Source organism: Lagenorhynchus albirostris, chromosome 2, assembly GCF_949774975.1.
Source record: "Lagenorhynchus albirostris chromosome 2, mLagAlb1.1, whole genome shotgun sequence".
NCBI lineage: Eukaryota > Metazoa > Chordata > Mammalia > Artiodactyla > Delphinidae > Lagenorhynchus > Lagenorhynchus albirostris.
Genome location: NC_083096.1, coordinates 43,987,156 through 44,006,982, shown reverse-complemented (window position 1 = coordinate 44,006,982; position 19,827 = coordinate 43,987,156). Strand labels below are relative to the sequence as shown.

Sequence of the window (19,827 nt, the reverse complement as noted above, 5' to 3'; positions counted from 1 at the left end):
TTAGCTGAGGTGAGTTGTGGTTAACTGAGCAAATTTAAAACTGGTTCTGACGGCCATATGTTGCCACATACTACAGAAAAATCAATCATTCCCCAAGTTTGTAGAAATATTTTTATTCTATTCTTCAGGTACATCCTGTCATGCAACTGATACTTCAGCCACAATTAAACATGTGCACTTCCACGTGGAAAGCCTTTTTATTCTTTAAAAGGAGTGGTATAGCACAAGCGTTAAAATAGGTTCTAGAGCCAGACTGGTCTGAAATAAACAAACAGTCACTTCCTAGCTGTCTGACCTCTGGAAAATTTGTTAGCATCTCTGTGCTTCCTTATCTGTAAATGAAATAATAGTATCCATCTTCATAATTACGAAGATTAAATAAACTGATTCAAGGGAATACTCAGTAAGTTTTAGGTGTTTTTTTCCAAGACTCAATTTAATGTTGTCCCCATTAAGTCCTCTCAGATTCTCTTCCCCTAAGTGTTAGAATAAATCACTCCCTCGTTTATATAAACAAAGCCTATTGCTTATGCCTCTATTCTCCTAGATTGTTTAGGTTATTATTAGTTGTGCATATGCTTAGCTTTCACAACAGTATTTTCCATCATGATCACTGTAATTACTAATACCTTCACCAACATCTATAAAGCATTTATTATGTGCCTGGTGATATTATAAACATGTTAACATAAATTCATTTAATTCTCACAACTTATGAGGTAAGAACTATTGTATTATTATTCTTATTAATAAAATGAAGATACTCAGGAACAGAGAACCCAGCAACTTGACATAGCTAGTAAGCAGTACAGCTAGGTTCCAACCCAGGCATTCTAACTCTAAAGTCCATGCTCTTAACCATTGTTATACTGCCTTTAAATTTCAAATTCCTGATGGAAGCAACTGTACTTCATTCACCTCTATGTGATTTTCCCCAACACTACACCCTCAACCCTCCTACCCTCAACTGCTTAGTACATAGCATAGGACTTAACAAATAATGAATCAATCAACTGTAATCAAGTTAACAGGGAAACAGGAAGAATTTGATTAGTCACAAAGTATGTTTCCCTCTCACTGACTTACTGAATTGCTTCAGCAAATCCATCAGTACGATGTGGCACAACAAGAGTTGGGGTACTTGGAACTGTTCTATCTTCATCATCAAAAAAATGCTGCTGCTAAAAAGACAGAAAACAAGTACTAAACAGGCATGACAGGAGCATACGTATGGACTACACAAATAACTGCTGAACAAATGAATCACTTTTACACGACAGGTAGGTACTTACCATGCCACCTATTCCTGGAGTCAACTGAAGCCCACGTCCTACAGACTGCCTCCGGGTCATCTGGATTCTCTATGTCAAGAAAGGAATTTCATTTGTTTTAAGGAATTAGGCAATGAAAGAAACACCAAATATTAACAGATATGGCTTATTATATGCTGGTAATAAAATAACTGAAATGTTAGCAGATAATGTAATCACTGGGATTTTTCTTAGGAAAAACTGCTACTAATCTTGTACCAGTACTAAAGAAATCCATTTTGTAAACAACGACATGTTTTTAATTATAGACTATAATATTAACCAAGAGACAAATATTTTATTAGCCAGTAGATAATATTAACCAATATGTAAAACCAAACTCTGATCCTATTTGTAGGTTCCGATCTAACTTAGTTCCTATCTCCTTAATTTAAGTGTTAGTAAGTATCCTTTGATCTTAAAGTTTAATTATCCTTTGGAGTTCAAACAGCCGTACTGACTACTTGTAAACTGTTTCCCAATTTAGACAATTCTAAATTGATAGAATTGGCATATTTTGCAGGATCCATAAACAATCCTGTAAGACTTTATATTTTCAGAAGATGAGGTTATCTTCATCAGTGGTATTTTAGTAGAATCTACACTTGACAGTGTTTAGTACACTACAGAGTAAGACTCAAGCTACATGATTAATAGAGCCTTTGTACTTTTCCTGCTATTTCTTCAAGAGCTTCTGATAAGAGATGTCCAATCCTACTACAAAGAGTGTTACATGGAAAGGGTTATGCACACTTTCATGAACTTTAATAGTGGATATTAATATATGTGATTGCAAAAAAATAAGAGGAAAAGAAGTTCTGTTAAGCAGAACAGAAATTTCCTTTTTTTTTTTAATAAAAAAGTGCACCTTAGAGAAAGAAACCTTCAAAACAAATGGTGGACAGATGCTGAAATACATTTTATTTTAATTAAAATCCAAGAAAATTTTCTTTAACCTGTAAAAACAGCGAGGAGACTTTTATTTTCTATGAATATAATCATCTCACTTTATACACAACTTTAATAAGCCTTGCCTTTCCAAAGTTCACTTCCTCTATGAAGTAAATCACTGCCATATTTCAGGGAAAATAATTCAGAGATTAGTTTCAGCTCAAAAATTTTACAAAAATACACCAAACATTAGAACGTTCACCTAATTTCTGGGGAAAAACAAAGTAATTACTAATGGAAAGAAAGGGAGAAAAAACCCAACATGTTTTCAAGTAAAATTTTCAGAATGACTAGTATTTTTAATACCTGAACTGGTGGTCCTAACTCTTGAGGTGGGGCATGAATGGTCAGTCTTGGGGGAAGTGGGTGTGGTGGGCGTCTTGGTGACTGAGGTGCTCGAGGGGTCTGTCTTTCAGATGCTGATGATGGCTGTTGTTCTCTAGAAATCTCCTGGGAAAAAGAGGACTCTGCAGTACCGGTATTTCCTTCACCTATAGGAAGAGAGAAGCTTACTTTGAACAATTATGTTTACCACAAAGTAACTTGGACAATCCCTAGAAGTATAAATCTTACCACTCGGAATGTTCACCTAATATTTTCAGAAAAAAAGTAGTGAGGTGTGGTAGACCCAGAGATACTGGGTGTGCAGTTAACAGTGGTATGGCCTTAGCAACTCCCTTCTATTTATTTGGTTGGTTAATGGAACAAAAATGTAATGTACAAGAAACATTTTTCTGAAGATATCAAATAACGGACATAAAGCACCTAGCTTAACACATGATAAAATAAACATTTAATAAATTTTGGCTCATATTATTAAAATAGGCAAATTACCTAAAGATCAGACCACTACAGTTATTAGTATTACACTCAAACAGGGTGAAGGAGATTGGTAAAAAGCCTTACAATAACTTTCATATTCTGGTTTTCCTAAATTTTGAATTTCAACGGCCCTTCAGATGTCTAGGCCTTCTACATACAAAGTAAAACAACAGAAGTGAAAAGTTGAATACGATATCAATTTAGTAGTTTAAAAGTCTGAGGTCTAGAATCAGATTCCAGCCCTAACACTTTTTGTTTTTTAAACGTTTTTATTGGAGTATAATTGCTTTACAATCGTGTGTTAGTTTCTGCTTTATCACAAAGTGCCTCAGTTATACATATACATATATCCCCACATCTCTTCCCTCTTGCATCTCCCTCCCTCCCACCCTCCCTATCCCACCCCTCTAGGTGGTCACAAAGCACCGAGCTGATTTCCTTGTGCTATGCGACTGCTTCCCACTAGCTATCTATTTTACATTTGGTAGTATATATAACTCCATGCCACTCTCTCACTTTGTCCCAGCTTACCCTTCCCCCTCCCTGTATCCTCAAGTCCATTCTCTAGTAGGTCTCAGTCTTTATTCCCATCTTGCCCCTAGGTTCTTCATGACCTTTTTTAAAAAATTCCATATATATGTGTTAGCATACGGTATTTGTTTTTCTCTTTCTGACTTACTTCACTCTGTATGACAGACCCTAGGTCCATCCACCTCACTACAAATAACTCAATTTCGTTTCTTTTTATGGCTGAGTAATGTTCCATTGCATATACGTGCCACATCTTCTTTATCCATTCATCTGTTGATGGACACTTAGGTTGCGTCCATGTCCTGGCTATTGTAAATAGCCAGCTTTAACACTTAATAGCTATGTGATCTTGGTTATATCACTTTGCTTCTGCTTCTCAGATTCTTCACTGGTACCTGAATCTGATAGGCTTACTGTAAGAATTAAATAGTTCAGTACAAGTATAGTTGCTCAGAAAAAGCACTTATTTTGTAATTACTAGCAATGTACCAAATCCATCCACTAACTTAAAATTATCTAGACTACTAGGCATATTTTTGCTTGATTGTAAAAAATAAAAGGAAGTCTCCAACAAGTATTCAATGAGCATCTGTTATATGTTTTGTATCTAGGAAAAATGGCTATGAACACCCACCCTCACAAGACTTAGCTTCTAGTGATATTAGCTAAAGAGGCAAAAAAATTTCCCTTTATAACCCAATTATGTGACACAAAAAAGGTGTTTCTTAAATCCATAAAATGTTTTAGAAAACGTAAATTATTATAATTAATCTCTCTCCTTAGCTCATCTCCCTTAAAAAGCAACACTATTTTCATTATATGGTTCAGTCTTCATTAGTTTATTTTTCTCTTAAACAATTAAAAGTTGAAAAGATTGCCTGCCTTTGCTTTCTTTAATTCAAATGAGCATACAATTTGCACTTTTAAATATACAGGCCTACACAGAAACTCAGATATACTGTTTTCCCACTAGTCTACATATATAAAGTTTTTATTATATTACTATTAATGATTCTGGCTCAGTATTTGTTAAAACCAGAATGGCATACTAGACGATCACCAATTCTTTAAAAAAACATTTTAAAACCATTCTAAAATAAAATTATTTTCTATGAATTCCATAATTCTTTACTGCCTATAACAGTCCAGCTGACCTCCAGGACTCATCCTTTCAAGAATTAACAAAAGGTGTGCTATATTGATGAAAAAATCTTTTATTCATTGGAAAACTGGACAACACTGCAAAACTCCTACACCCACAAATCTTGAAACATGTAGCCTGATTAGACTGACCTCTTCTGTTGTGAACTGCCATTACTATTAGAAGTCCCTGACTTAAATTTCTACTTAAGAGCAGCACCAACACATGGCATTTATAATGCTTTGTAGATTTAAAATTTTTGAATCTTACAGCAGACCAATGAGGTAGAAAAAATAGTATAATGACTACATTTTAGATATAAACATAGTAGACTTTATGAGAATAATAATGACAAAGCAAGAACAAGAGCCAATCTTTTGCTTGCCAGTTTATTAACCAAGTTTTATTACCTATGTGATAATTAAGTGCAGTCCTAGTTTAGAAAACGTCAGGTTAAAATATTAAAAGTGTTCAATTAAAAAGAGACTAAAAAAACAAAACAAAACATAAAGAAAGAAAAACAAAACCAAATCTCACCACTGTTTTGAGAATCAGCTGCTCTCTGATTACTTTCACCTCCACCCATACTTTCTTCTGTTTCTGTACCTGGATCAGTCCCATCACCACCCTAAAAACAAAATATGAATGCTAAATGCAAATAAATCAAGTAGTTACCTTAAAAAATAATTAACCAAACCAAACCACAGTAGAAACAAACAAAAACCCAAAGATAAGAAAAGCTGTAGTGTTCTGAGAATACAAGCCTTTTTATATTCTTGAAAAACAATATTAAGCAAGTTCTTAAAGAAAACTGATGGTCAAAATTCTAGCCAGTTACCTCAGCATCATCAGCTTCATACCCATCGTTGCCATCTGCACTACCAGTGCCTTCATTACTATCTTCACCCTCGTCTCCCATCCCTGTGTCATCTTCATCATCATCGTCTTCTTCTTCATCTTCTTCATAATCCTAGTAAAAAATCCCCAAGTATAAATAAAGATCTAGGACATGGTACACGTGTTCTGCATATCTTGATACCATGGTTAGAAATTTAAGTGACTCATTATTGACCAGCATACAGGAGTTGTCCTGAAAGTTATATGGGATTACTTCAGTGGCAGCAAGTATCAAAACTGTGAAGCTTACTGGAATTAGTACAGTAATAATCAACTCTGAATTCTAACTATTCATATGAGATCAATTCAAAGATTAAAGCTCCCAGATGTCCACAGAATGTCAAGTGGTCCACTTTAATTCTAAATTTAAAATGTGGCATTGAATAAGAAAATGGTGAAATTATACTATGCTATAAGCTTTTAAAAAACATTGATTAATAAAGGAATCTGTCAATATAGGATTAACTCCCAAAATAAAATGCCAGGTTTCACTTAGAATATGTTTTAATTATCATGACATTCTTTTGAAAAGAACTATAAGGGCTCCACAAGAAAAAAAAAACCTTTTTATTTCCAGAAACCACAGTGCTTACAATTAAGTCTATAGTCACTTATCAGTGAGATTTAAGATTAAGTTTAATTAATCTAACAAATTCTAAAGGACTCAGTAATCATTTAAAAAAAATGAGATTTTCCATCACTTGTTCTATGCAAAATGTTAAGTGCATAACTAATCAGGATAAAAGAAAAGCATAATAATCTATTTAAAGTGACGGGGAATCAGAATTTACTGGTTGATGCATTAGTATTCCCAAGGATTTCAGCATTTCATCCAGCAGTTTAAAACAATACAAGATTTCAAATCCAAATTTACCTCATGTTCCCCATCATTTTCATCATCATCCTCCTCTTCATCATCACTGTCAATTACAATGACATCATCTCCTTTGCCTTGACCATCCTGTGATGATGTTGTTTGCTGATCTGATTGAAGAGGTCCAAGGTCTATTTGTAGAGACTGAGAGGTTTCTTCACTGTCTTCCATTGGTGTATAATCTCCCTGGGTGACTCCCTTTAAAAGCAAAAGATAAATGAATAAACAAACAAATAAAGTCAAGTATACTTAAAACTATCAGTGACATACTGTAGATATAAGTAAAGGCTAAAGAATACTTATGGACTACCAGAATTTTATTTTTAAAAATACAGTTTTGAAAGCAGAATTAATTTAAAATAAATGCTTTGAGTTTCTTTACAGTCTTCCTATAGAAGAATTATTATAAATCCCACTGGGTAATACTCCAATAAAAAAGAGAGAAAACACTTTATGTAGACACACATGTATATATGTGTCAAATCTACCAGTATGGTACTGTAGATGAGTGTTGTCCATCAGAAGTATAATGTGAGCCACAATACATTTCCCATATGGAATTTAAAATTTTTTAGCAGTCACATAAAAAAAAAAAAAGCAGGTGAGATCAATTTTAACAATAATTTAATATAGCCCAAAATTTCAACATGTAACCTATATAAAAATTATTAATCCTACATTTTAAAATTTGTAATAAGTCTTCAAAATCCAATGTATATTTCACACTTAAGAACATGCCAGTTTGGACTAGCCATATTTCAAGCGCTCACCACCCAACATGGTTAGTTAATAGTGCGGACCAAAGGCAGAAAAAAGACTATCCATGGAACTGCAACATATAATTTTAAAAAAGACAAAAAATTTTCCCCAAATCAGAAATACTGTGTAAAACACACTAAATCAAACAAACTATTATAATTGTCTTTTTACAAAAATACTTCTCCCCCTCTCAAAACTCTATCTTAAGCCTTTAAACTGCATTAAAGATATACCAGACGTAAAAATAATTCTTCCCTTAATCTATTTCCTCACAATTCCATTTTTTAGCTACTGAAATAAACTGCAATTTAACTTTATTTTTTGGTATTTACTATAAAAATTTAAACGTTTACTTTTTATTTTAGTTCAGCACTCAGCAAAATCTGTTTTTTTTTTGGCCATGCCACGCGGCATGTGGGATCTTAGTTCCGTGATCAGGGATCAAACCTATGCCCCTGCAGCGGGAGCGAGAAGCCCTAACCACTGGACTGCCAGGGAATTCCAAAATCTCTTTTATACAAGCCAGAAACAATGTCTTATGAACTAAATCATTCATAAAGATGTTTACTGTAATGGAAAATATGAGTAAGTCATGGTATAACTAAAAACGTAACAAACTAACATGCTTATTTCAAGAAAAGCAACACTTAGAACATCTGCTTCATTGTCAGAAAATTAGAAAAATGAACTGTTACACTTTCACACACTAAGTAGACAGTGCAAGAAGACAAAATGGAAAGCCCAAAGGCACTTTTGAGTCACAGACAATTTTGCCAATCTCAAGAAAAAGCTTTGCACAAAAGATTTCAGTATAATTTAACCAAGCCTGGCAATAACATAGAAATTCACATCTTATTTCAAAATTGTTATTATGCTCTTCAGGTATGACCCGCTCTGAAATATACACAAAATCGATGTCATTTAGAGTATTACATATTCATCTTGGAGGTTTAGTTTTCTGTTCTTAACCAAGGAAAAAGGAAAAAATTAACTTACAAAATTAATGCATCTAAGAAACTTTTACTTGCAATCTATGGTTACTTATGATTAGCCTGAAACAATTCCTTTATTTTATACAGATAAAATAATTTTAGAATAAAATGATCCTAAAAATTTATCCAGACAGAAAGTACTGTTTCAAGCTTAACAAGACAAATGGAAACCAGACAGCCTGAGTTCAAATCCTAGCTCCAATGCTATGAAAACCTGGGTGCATGACTTAGCTGGGCATTGGTTTCTTCACCTGTAAAACAGGGAACCCTGTTGCAAGATTTCTTATGAGGATTAAATCAGTTAATAAATGCAAATATTTCAGAACCACACTTGGCATATAATAATGAGTTGTGTTAACTAATATTATAATATTACTATAAATATGAATTACTATAAATTATGAACTCTCAATTTGTAGGGCGGAGGAATGGAAGAAAAGCAATAATTTGAGTGCCTAATATGTGGCAGGTACTATTTTAGGTACTCTACAAAACTAAAAATTATGTTATCTTATGACAAAATTGAGGCTTAGGAGAATTAATGTCTTGCTTACAGTCACACAGCTTCTAAGTGGTAGAGTTAGGAACAGAAGCCAGAGCTTTGTAATTTCAGAGTCTATGCATTCCCATTAGTTAGGCTGCCTCTGAAGAAGCCTCAATGTGAGTTCAAAAGATGAAGAGGTACACAAATGCGTTTCCTTTCACAGATTATTTTAATTCAGTAAGGGAAGCAATAGAGGGGAGCAACAAAGGATACCAAATGGGGCACTTATTGATTAACTCAAGACTCAACCAGCTCATCCTTCCAAATAAAACAGAGTGGGTAATCTTTACTCATGACAACCTTAGCTTGGAAAATCTATGCTAACTATAAACAAAAACATTGCTTTAATAAAGTTTAGAAGGCAGGATACTAATTAGAAGTAAAGCAGAAACGGCATTGGTAATTCTAACAATATTTCATTAAACATAAAAGCAGCAAATTGAAAACAGAAGTCCAAATAATATTTCAATTTGTCAAAGCTCATTTCATTCACTAAAAGCAATAATTTGTTTACTTTAAGTATGTTTTACTTACTTCTCCAATGGAATCTTGAGAATCTTGGTTGTATACTTGAGTCTCTACCTCTCCATCAGTACTTTCTTCTGCCATAACTTCTTCCTGAATCATGACATACAAGTGTGGTAACCATATCAGTTCACTAGATGAAGCATCACCTGGTCAGTGAGTTCTCCCAATAAAACAAAACTCAAATCTGTAATTTTATGAAGCTGTACATCAGAAATGTTCACTTATATTTACTTATAAAATATAAACAATCACATTCCTCTTTGGTATATACAAAATAAGGTTTATGAACATTAATTAAATATATGCAAGTGAAATTAATTTAGTAGTCTCAATGCTTGATAATAAAACAATTCATTACAACTTATCTTCAACAAAAGAAAATAAAGGAATACCATTTTGGTCAATCAGAGAAAAAGATGGCAGGTACCAGTTTAAAATTCCCATGAGACTATAACTTCCTTATTCTTTAAATTAAAAAAAAAATTGAAATGGAATTCATCCTACGTTTTTGTAACTGTGTTTTAAAAATTGAAATGGGAACTAATTCAATTAAACATACTCAAAGAATATAAAACAGTGTTGGCAACAGCAACAATACCTGGGTTTTCAGTGGAAATTTTACAGTAAGTTCATCAAGAGAGTTTTCTGGATTTTGATCCCAAAAGGTCCATTCTCTTAATAATGTTGTAACTGAAAGAATATCTTGGGTCTATCGGTAGAAGTAAAAGTAAACAGAAAGATCTTTACACACCTCAGTTCCTACAGGTGTAACACTTTTCAACTTCTTTGGAAGAGGCATTTCCACTGTATCGTCAGAGATCTGGTCTGATGCTTCTATGGTGCTATCTTCTTCCTCTTCACGTGTGCGCTTCGGCAAAGAAGAACTTGGGGTAGCCGACACTTTGAAATTACATAATTTAAACCTTGAATTAGAGCGTGATAATCACTCAATTTAGACAAAGTTAATTTAAAAAATATCTTGGTCATTTAACTAAAAAAAAAACATGGTAAAAATTTGGACAGAACAACATAATTTGTTCCTGCTAATCTATGTGTAAACAAAGAGCAATTTACGCTCTGAATCAATGGTCTTAACCTTTGGTTAATAAAGCCAATCAACTTCTACAACAATACATCTGACTCACTGTGACTGTACTGATACAGAATTGCTACTCACAAAGCTTATATAGGGCCATCTTATAATTTATAAAACCCAGGACTCCTTGGATAAAAAAATTTTCCTTGTACGTTTAGACTTGAAAATTCTTACTTAATCTTCTTCTAGATATCTTTTAGTTCTCAGGACTTGTATTAAGTTATAGCTGACCCTTGAACAACTCAGGGGTTAGGGGTGCTGGCCCTCCATATCAGCCATTCCTTCGTGTCTGCAGATTCAACCAACTGAGGATGTATAGTACTGTAGTGTTTACTATTGAAAAAAATCCACATTTAAGTGGACCACAAAGTTCAAACCTGTGTTGTTCAAGGGTCAACTGTATATAAAATAAGTTTCAGGTTGTATCACCTTTAAAATTAGTCAAAAAATAACTGGAAAGGAAGAAAGATCTTAATGACAAAAACGAGTGACCTAAAATAGAAGTCAGCAGTAAACATAAAATAAGATGTTAGGAATATCGTCATCCATTTTAATACCTTGTAGAAAACAAGTAGGTACAAAGAACATTCAAACTATGTATTATACTCAAGAAACTATAAATGCACAGGTCTACTCTAACCTCATTTTAAAATTAATCTTACCAGTGCCAAACACTGCTGTGGAAGTAGAAGGACGCTCAACTGGTGAACTCTGAACCACCTCCACTATGTTTGGGGATAGCTCTTGATTTGTAGGCTCGATCTGAGGATGACTCTGTTGAGTGGGCTGCACAAAAGCCGTAGCCTGTGTTTGTTGCTGAACAGTTAAAATGGGTTGAGGGATAGAAGGCTGGACGTTAGGACTAGTAGAACGAACAGATCCACTTGTGCTTCCGAAAACTGGAACATGTTCCACAGGCCCTTCTGATTGCATGGCTGAAAAATAATTAAAACATTTAATATATTAAGTTTTCTACTTTTACCAAAGCTGGAATTGTCCTTCCCTATTCTCTTATAGGTGACATTTTGCATAGTTATTTATGTACATACCTCTTCCACTCACTAGACAAAAAACACTGAGGGTAAAAGTAATGTATTATGCATTTTTGTATTGCCTATGTGACAGACATAGAGTGTGCAGTAAACTGTTGGCTGAATTAAATAAATAAACTGTTTTTGCATCTATTATTCTATGTAAATGACCAAATAAAATGACATTAAGAAACTCAAAGTCAAATTATAAGTTTTTATTAAGTATCATTTTGTTTTCAACTAATATAAAATGACTGTTAAGTTTAACTGGTAATATATCTCATAATTATTTTACTGAATGTAGTTCAAATAAAATATTCTGTCCTTTCACAGCATATATACATGTTATATATTTCTAAACACTTAGTTTACTGAATTCTAACATTTGTTAAGACAAGGATCTAAGAAAATTGTATTTAGTAACTTTTACTGACACCTATCTTGGGGTTGGGTAAAGGGATTAAACAATGAGAGAAACAAATTCCTACCCTTGAGGAGCTCAATCTAGCGGAATAAAAAAACATGTATTCAACTGAATAAAATGTGGCTGTAATTGTTGTAATGAGTAAGAAAGTGACATGGGAAGAAAGTGCAGAAAGCAATTACAAGGTCAGACAGTTTATCAGGGAAGAAGTTGATGTTTGGGTTGAACCAGTGATTTAATATGGTTTTCTGAAGTGGATTTCGTATCATCCTTCTTAGCTAATAGAGGTAAAAAATTTGGTCCTGGAAAAGCATGCCATATACTTATAGGGGTGTATTTCTCTCCTTCTTTAGCTTCAAAACACAAAAAGCAAAAAGGAACGGAGGGAGGAAATATGCTACATTAACAAGTATCCCAGGAGGCATACACCTGAAAATATTAAATGCCCACTTTTACATGAGGTCTGACTTTAGCTTTAGTGGAAGCCTCATTTATCCTTGAAGTTACTGTCATCTTCTTGTAATAAATCTAAGTAAACAGTTCAATCAGACCTGTTATTATTTTACTTACCTTCTTGTGATTCCACTTGTGTAGTGGGCATCACTGTAGCTGTTGGGGTAGTAGTAGGATTTGTAACAGTTGCAGGTGTAACCATCGGGCGGATACTAGCCCTGGGTGTTGACTTATTCCCAGCCATAGCTGCAGCTGTCACTTTACTTGGAGTAGACACAACAGGAGTTGGCTTGATATTGGCTGTTGGAGGGTCTGATGTGCTGGCACTTACAGAGGGGAAAATGCAAGAATAATAAATCATAAAAAATTACTAAAAATATTCCTTATAAAATATATATACGCTATCAAAAGCAAAGCACATATGCTTCTTGAAGTGAGTGTCTAATAATTATGACCTTAATATGCATTCAGACCTTATTAACTCTGTTTTCCTAACACTGCTTTGGGTAGACCTTTGGCAGATTAGAAAAAAAATTAAAGAGACAGTTCAGTATAGTTCTATATTTTTTGTTCACTAAATATTACAAAACTCTTATTGAAGAGGTTTTGAACTTAAGCATTAAAAACTGTGCAGGAAATGTTCTGCAGTGGTGCATCCTGACAATGTAAAAAGTATTCAACTGTGCTCAGTCTTTTATCCTTGTATCATATAACATCACAGGGAACATTAGTAGCCTATCTTAGAAGTCAATCACAAACTAAAAGATGAAAGACACTTTCTCTGTCACAAAGCTCTACCTATCTGATAGGACTGAAAGTATACTGAAAACAAGACTTCTGGAAAAAAAAATCTCAACAACTACATGATGCAGTTTTGCACAGGATAAATGGCTCTTTAGTTACATATTTTTATTTTTTCTCCCCAAAGATCACTAGATCCTTCCCGTATTTTAAAAGAAAAACAGGGAACAGACTGCAAACAGACTGTCAAAGAACAAAACTCACATTCCTCTTTCACCAGAAGTTGGAGCTGTTTTCAACGTGATCTGTCTCTGCTGTTCTGGGACCTATAAAAAGAAAACTATGGATTACTGTGCCTATCCCACAAGAGTCCACTAAACGGTGCCATCAAATTACTTTACTTGTTAATTCTTTCTATATACCTGGTTTAGTCAAAATTCAGTCTGACAAAGGCTCCTAAATCACCAGACATCTTCAAGTAAAATGCACAGGGCAAAGATGATTTGTCACTTAAACCGAATTAGCTAATTACCTTATTAGTAGGTTCCTGAGGCTCATCTCTCTGCTCAAGGTGTCTCTCTTGATGCTCCCTGAGTTCTCTTTCCAAGCGACTAATTCGACCTTCATACTGGGACTTAAGAGCAGTCATACGAACATCCAGTTCATCTTTCTGCTGATCTAAGGCTCCATTCCTTTGTTTAAGCTCCTCATTTTCTTTAGTTAGCTGATCTTTTACACCTAAAAAAGTAACCACATGATTCTATTAATATCAAAATCAAACACTGGAAATAAAATGCATTTATGTGCGTAATGAGTACTCAAAAGTCGTATCAGATTCTATTCCTGAACTTTAACATCCACAATAATTCTGATACACATCTCAGTAAGTAAAGTTCTAAACCTATCTGTATTTGCTTTATTACTCCAATATAAAATATATTCCAAAATAAAACATTTTACTTTTCCTAAGATCTCAAAAAGACAAAGGATCTACCATAAACTAGTCAGCAGGAGCCCTTTCATATGATCTTTAATATTTTAATATATTAGGAATTATAAAATTTTCATTTCATATAACCTACAGCATATACTCAAGAATAATTAAGAAACTTCTTTTATGAAATAAGTTGCCAGGGGCACTATCTTAGAGATCATTTAAAAAGCTGCATATAATAAAACTCAACTGATTTGGCATCTTATTTACCTACTAGCAGACTGGTAAGCAAGGTGCAGTAAGGCCCTGAGCATTGTAGCACTGGGCTCCTCATAAATTTGACATGATATTCTCCCTGAAGGGCTAAAGGGGCCCTCAGTGAAGTGAGGCACAGAAAACTTATTTGGCTGGTAAGATCTGATGCTGTCTAAGAATTTACAGAAGGCTTCTGGACAGTATACTGTGGACCCAAAGGATCACCATTAAAAGGTAGTAATAGTTACACAGTAAAGCAGAAGGATGGCTGTACTCTCTATCTACTATCTACTACCAGTTAACAATTAAGAAAGATTTCATAAAAAAATTACTGACATCCTCATCACTTGAAAATTAAAATTGCTGTAATTTGTGTCTAATTAAATAAACCTAAATATCTAAAGCACACATGCACATACACAGAAGTCACTTTATAGTATTTACTTTTCTTTTCTACTTAATTTTTAGCCTGAATCAAGTAACCAACTTTCACTATCAAGTTCAAATCTTAAAGTATACAGAAACTTACCAGCTAAATGTGCAATTTTTGATTTTGCTGCTACAATAGCCTTTCTTGTTTTTTCTTCCTTTTCAGTTATCTGCTGTCGGAGCTGTTCCTCCTGTGTGGTTCTATCTTGAAGGTCCTGACGAAGTCGTGAAAGTTCAGATTGAAGCTGCACAGTCTGTTCCTGGAGACTTCTTGCTTCCATCTCTTTTTCAGATAATGTCTTTTAAAGGAAGATGAAGTATGCACCATGTAATTCAACGAAATCTATATAACTGTATGCCCTACAGACTTCAAATGTAAAACTTATTTGCTTATTTAGATTAAATGGAAGTATAAATATAAAATGGTGGTCAAACCAAGTAAGTGAACACTTAAAGATGATTAGGTATTATTTACATACATAAGTCATTCAAAGTAAAAGGATAAAATATATACCTTTCCATATAAGAGAAAGTATCAGTGTTTAACACATTTTTTTTTCCAAAATTCCTTTTTATGACTGAGTAAAATTCAATTGTATTTCTTTAGCTTTTCAACAAGAAAACAATTCCTTCAACACCTTCCACTACTCTTCTGCTCATACCTTCTGCAGATTCTCCACCTGACTCTCGAGTGATTTTGACTTTGTTTCAGCTTGGTTAAGGGTTTCTTTGAGCTCCTGCATTTCCTGGACTGAGACATGCTGTTCCTGATGTTCTCCAGAAGACTGAGCTGAGGTCTCCATGACCTAAGATGACAAAGAGTATATACTTGCACATTAGTCAACAATTCTGCAAATTCATCTAAGAAAATAATCATAAGTATGTAAAGAAATTTATTTTTAAGGGTATTCATAGATAAATCTTCTATGGAACAACTTTAATGTCCAAAAGTAAGCTATTAAACAGGTTAGGGCTTTCCATACAACTAGGTATTAACCAGCTAATCAAAATGCTGATGCATTATTTAAGACAGAATTATTTGGAAAAACAAATCACTCATATGTAAACGAAAGCATACTAAAGTGCTAACAATGGTTAACTGAGAGGTAAGAATTTTGAAATTTTTTCTTCATATGTTTTTTTGTCTAACGTGCTAAATACACAATAAAGTCAATATACAAGTTCTTTACCACTGGGAATTAAAAACAAAATTCAGATCCAAAGTAAAACAAGGATTTAAAAATTCTTTTTGGTAGGTGGTTAACACAGACTACTTATTTAAAACTGTAACACAACCTGATCAATTAAAAAGAACTAGTATTTTTTTTTTTTTTTTTGCGATACTCGGGCCTCTCACTGTTGTGGCCTCTCCCATTGCGGAGCACAGGCTCCGGATGCACAGGCTCAGCAGCCACGGCTCACGGGCCCAGCCGCTCCACGGCATCCTCCCGGACTGGGGCACGAACCCGAGTCCCCTGCGTCGGCAGGTGGACTCTCAACCACTGCACCACCAGGGAAGCCCAAGAACAAGTATTTTTTGATATACACAATTTCAGTCAGCAATGAGTTACAAGAACATAGTTTTGAAAAGGAGCAATATTTGAAATTGGGAAACTGAATTAAAATATCTAGCATTTACTACTATCTCTATATGAATTTATAGTTCATTTTGGGACATACTAAAGAGCAAATCTTTTTTTTTTTAAATTTAATTAATTAATTAATTAATTTTTGGCTGTGTTGGTTCTTCGTTGCTGTGCACAGGCTTCCTTGCAGTGAGTGGGGGCTACTCTTTGTTGCGGTGCGCGGGCCTCTCATCGCGGTGGCCTCTCTTGTTGCAGAGCACGGGTCCTTGAGCACAGGCTCAGTAGTTGTGGCGCACGGGCCCAGCTGCTCTGCAGCATGTGGGATCTTCCCAGACCAGGGCTCGAACCTGTGTCCCCTGCATTGGCAGGCGGACTCCCAACCACTATGCCACCAGGGAAGCCCCAAGAGCAAATCTTAAACCAAATAAAGATATCACATATAAGCTTACCCTTGCTTAGACTCTAAAAACCAATAATTAAAAATTATGAATAAGGTTTTTCTAAGTTATCCAAATATTTATATATGTACCCAAATATATATCCACCCATATATCCAAATATATACATAAAACTGTGTAAACTGTGTATATCAAAACTGTGTATATCAAAAAATGATAATATATATATGAAGAATATATTAAAAAAAAAACAGTTCAAAATACCTTATCTTGTTGTGCTTTAAGTTCTTCATATTGAGTCTTGTACCTACGCCCAATTTTCTTGACTTGAGTAATAGTTTTAACTTTTTCTTGAATATCAATTATTTTGGCATCTAAGTCCTTCTGGATGCTTTCCTTTTCAGTTCTTACTTTATTTAAATCTTCCTTTAGACTCTGGATTAAGTTCTGGTTGTTAGTCAAAGATGCATTTGATCTAAGCAAAAAAAATGGGGTAAACACTAAATATTTGGAACTTTCTAAATTTTAAAATCCTTTAAGTTACATTTTTATTGTGTTGCTTTAGTCTGTTTTTTATTTAGAAAATTCTAAGAAAACCATACACACTTCAAAAGATAATTTCTTAACTTATGAACCTGTGGTCCTTTAGAAAGATCTGATTTATTTATTATATGTCATACATGCCCATTTTAGAGATGAGAAAAACTGAGCTACAAATGGTCAAGTAACATGCACACTTTTACTCTGCGTTGGTATACAGAGTTTAATCCGCATCTGTCTGATAGCAAAATCTATACTCTTTCCACTCTACTGTCTGCTGAGTAAGTATATTAGGCTTTATAGGCCACATACAATGTTTGTTACATGTTCCTCTTCCTCCTTTTTTACAACACTTAAAAAATGTAAAAATCATTCTTAGCTTCCAGCTGTACAAAAAAAGACCTGTGTATTATAGTCTGCCAACCCCTGTACTGTTATCATGAACAGAACTTGAAATCAGATGACCTGAATTAAGAACATGGGTTTAACTGCTACTAACCTTATAAGCTTGGGTACCTTTCTGAATCTTAGCTTCCTCATCTTTAAAATTAAGTAATATCTCTCCTATTTAAAATGCCAGACTACTGTTATGAAAAAAATAAGAGAATAAATATGACAAAAATTTGTAAGCTTATCAAGTATCACATAAATAGGGGCTATGACAGGGACAAAGGACATTGAAGCTTAAAAGAGGTAAACCAGAAACATTAATTTTAATATTACATTTATCTTTAAAAGCCAATATTTCACTATAAGTTCATTTAAAAACTTTCTTTATTAAAAACTTTCAAAATAGATTCATGAATATATGTTAACCCAAAAAAATAAAAGATAAATCTACTTGCAAAAGTCATTGACTATTTTAAAAAGTTTGCTTTAGATTCATACCAACTATGTAGTTTTTTAAAAAGTAATAAAATATTGAGAAATAATGCATATATGAAGGCATAAAACTAAATTACTGCTTGCTTTGCTCTATAAAGTAATAAAAGGAAAGCCACATGTAAGGGCTCCAGCACTTTCCATTCTTTATAAAATCAGGAAGCACTTAGGGGGTCACATAAAGAATAGAAACAAACTTCTTTAAGATTTCAAGAATTGTATACAACTTAAGGTTTCTTCCATATACCTTGCAATTTCAGCTTTAAGTCTTCCAGTTTCTTCAGTCAATTGTTGAATACGCTTAGCATGAACTTCCTTTTCAGAAAGGAGCTTCCGATACTCTTCTGTATCTGGATCTTTCTGTTGACTCACTAGATGCTACAACAGCAAAAATACATAATATGGTTTTATAGGTTTTATGAAACTAATGTGCTATAACAAAGTATCAGAGTATTTGTGTTTACATTTGCTACTTGCATATATAGTGATCAAGCACCAAACTACAAGAAAATAAGATCAAAGCTTTAGTTCCTTTGTTTAGCTAAGATGTTTAGCCAAAATGAAAGGGGAAAATAAAATAAATGTCATTCACTATTATTTTTCATAGCTGCAAAGGAACATTTCAGAATCGTTACAATGGAGCCAAAAAAGGGATCCAAAGAATCTACAAGCTTTTAATATTAATATTAAATACCTAATTTCATTAAAGTGACACATACAAGGGAAAAAATGTCATAATGTATTACAATCTAAACAAAAATATGAAAATAATCGTAAATAATTGATTCCATTAACTAGGAAAGAAGGCATCATAATTTAACAGGAATGTATCTAGATTTGGGCAGATTATCCTCCTTTCTTGATTTTTCAGACTGCTTGTTTGATTAAAAAAAAAGAATAAATGCGCTCTAATATTCTATAGTCCTCTTCAGATATGAGTGGTTCCCTAGAGCATTTTCTAGGTGCTAGGTGCTGTGTGAACTGCTTCATTTATTGTTTAATTTTTGTAACATGAAGAGGGATATAATGTCCTCATTTTCACAAATAAGGAAAATTGTCTCAGAAAGATTAATGTCCTCATTTTCACAAATCACGTAACTAGTATGTGGTAAGGCCAATTCCCAATCTTTTGTTTGAATATAGAGCTAGCATTTCTTTTTTTTTTTTAACATCTTTATTGAAGTATAATTGCTTTACAATGGTGTGTTAGTTTCTGCTTTAAAACAAAGTGAATCAGCTATACATATACATACATCCCCATATCTCCTCCCTCTTGCATCTCCCTCCCACCCTCCCTATCCCACCCCTCTAGGTGATCACAAAGCACCAAGCTGATCTCCCTGTGCTATGCAGCTGCTTCCCACTAGCTACTGATTTTGCATTTAGTAGTGTATATATGTCAAAGCCACTCTCTCACTTCGTCCCAGCTTACCCTTCCCCCTTCTTGTTTCCTCAAGTCCATTCTCTATGTCTGCGTCTTTATTTCTGTCCTGCCCTTAGGTTCTTCAGAACCATTTATATGTGTTAGCTAGCATACGGCATTTGTTTTTCTCTTTCTGACTTACTTCACTCTGTGTGACAGACTCTAGGTCCATCTGCCTCACTACAAATAACTCAATTTCGTTTCTTTATATGACTGAGTAATATTCCATTGTATACATGTGCCACATCTTTATCTATTCATCTGTCGATGGACACTTAGGTTTCTT

The 19,827-nt window shown here is 33.9% G+C and overlaps 1 protein-coding gene across 6 annotated transcripts in view; it reads right to left on the bottom strand.

The window, feature by feature from the left end:
* Positions 1–19,827, bottom strand: part of TPR (translocated promoter region, nuclear basket protein) — a 64,722-nt gene that overhangs the window by 8,002 nt on the left and 36,893 nt on the right. For 3 of the 6 annotated variants that reach the window (XM_060131438.1, XM_060131447.1, XM_060131456.1), the window contains 16 exons: positions 18,366–18,496; positions 16,961–17,171; positions 15,375–15,518; positions 14,813–15,011; positions 13,627–13,832; positions 13,359–13,420; positions 12,471–12,679; positions 11,108–11,380; positions 10,101–10,249; positions 9,356–9,439; positions 6,527–6,724; positions 5,594–5,725; positions 5,293–5,383; positions 2,568–2,752; positions 1,293–1,361; positions 1,087–1,181 (listed from right to left, as the gene is read on the bottom strand). In XM_060131438.1, the coding sequence (XP_059987421.1) occupies positions 1,087–1,181; positions 1,293–1,361; positions 2,568–2,752; positions 5,293–5,383; positions 5,594–5,725; positions 6,527–6,724; positions 9,356–9,439; positions 10,101–10,249; positions 11,108–11,380; positions 12,471–12,679; positions 13,359–13,420; positions 13,627–13,832; positions 14,813–15,011; positions 15,375–15,518; positions 16,961–17,171; positions 18,366–18,496 (2,438 nt within the window). Of the gene's footprint in view, positions 1–1,086; positions 1,182–1,292; positions 1,362–2,567; positions 2,753–5,292; positions 5,384–5,593; positions 5,726–6,526; positions 6,725–9,355; positions 9,440–10,100; positions 10,250–11,107; positions 11,381–12,470; positions 12,680–13,358; positions 13,421–13,626; positions 13,833–14,812; positions 15,012–15,374; positions 15,519–16,960; positions 17,172–18,365; positions 18,497–19,827 lie in introns of those variants that run through there. The other 3 variants (XM_060131430.1, XR_009537161.1, XR_009537165.1) reach the window with 3 other exon arrangements.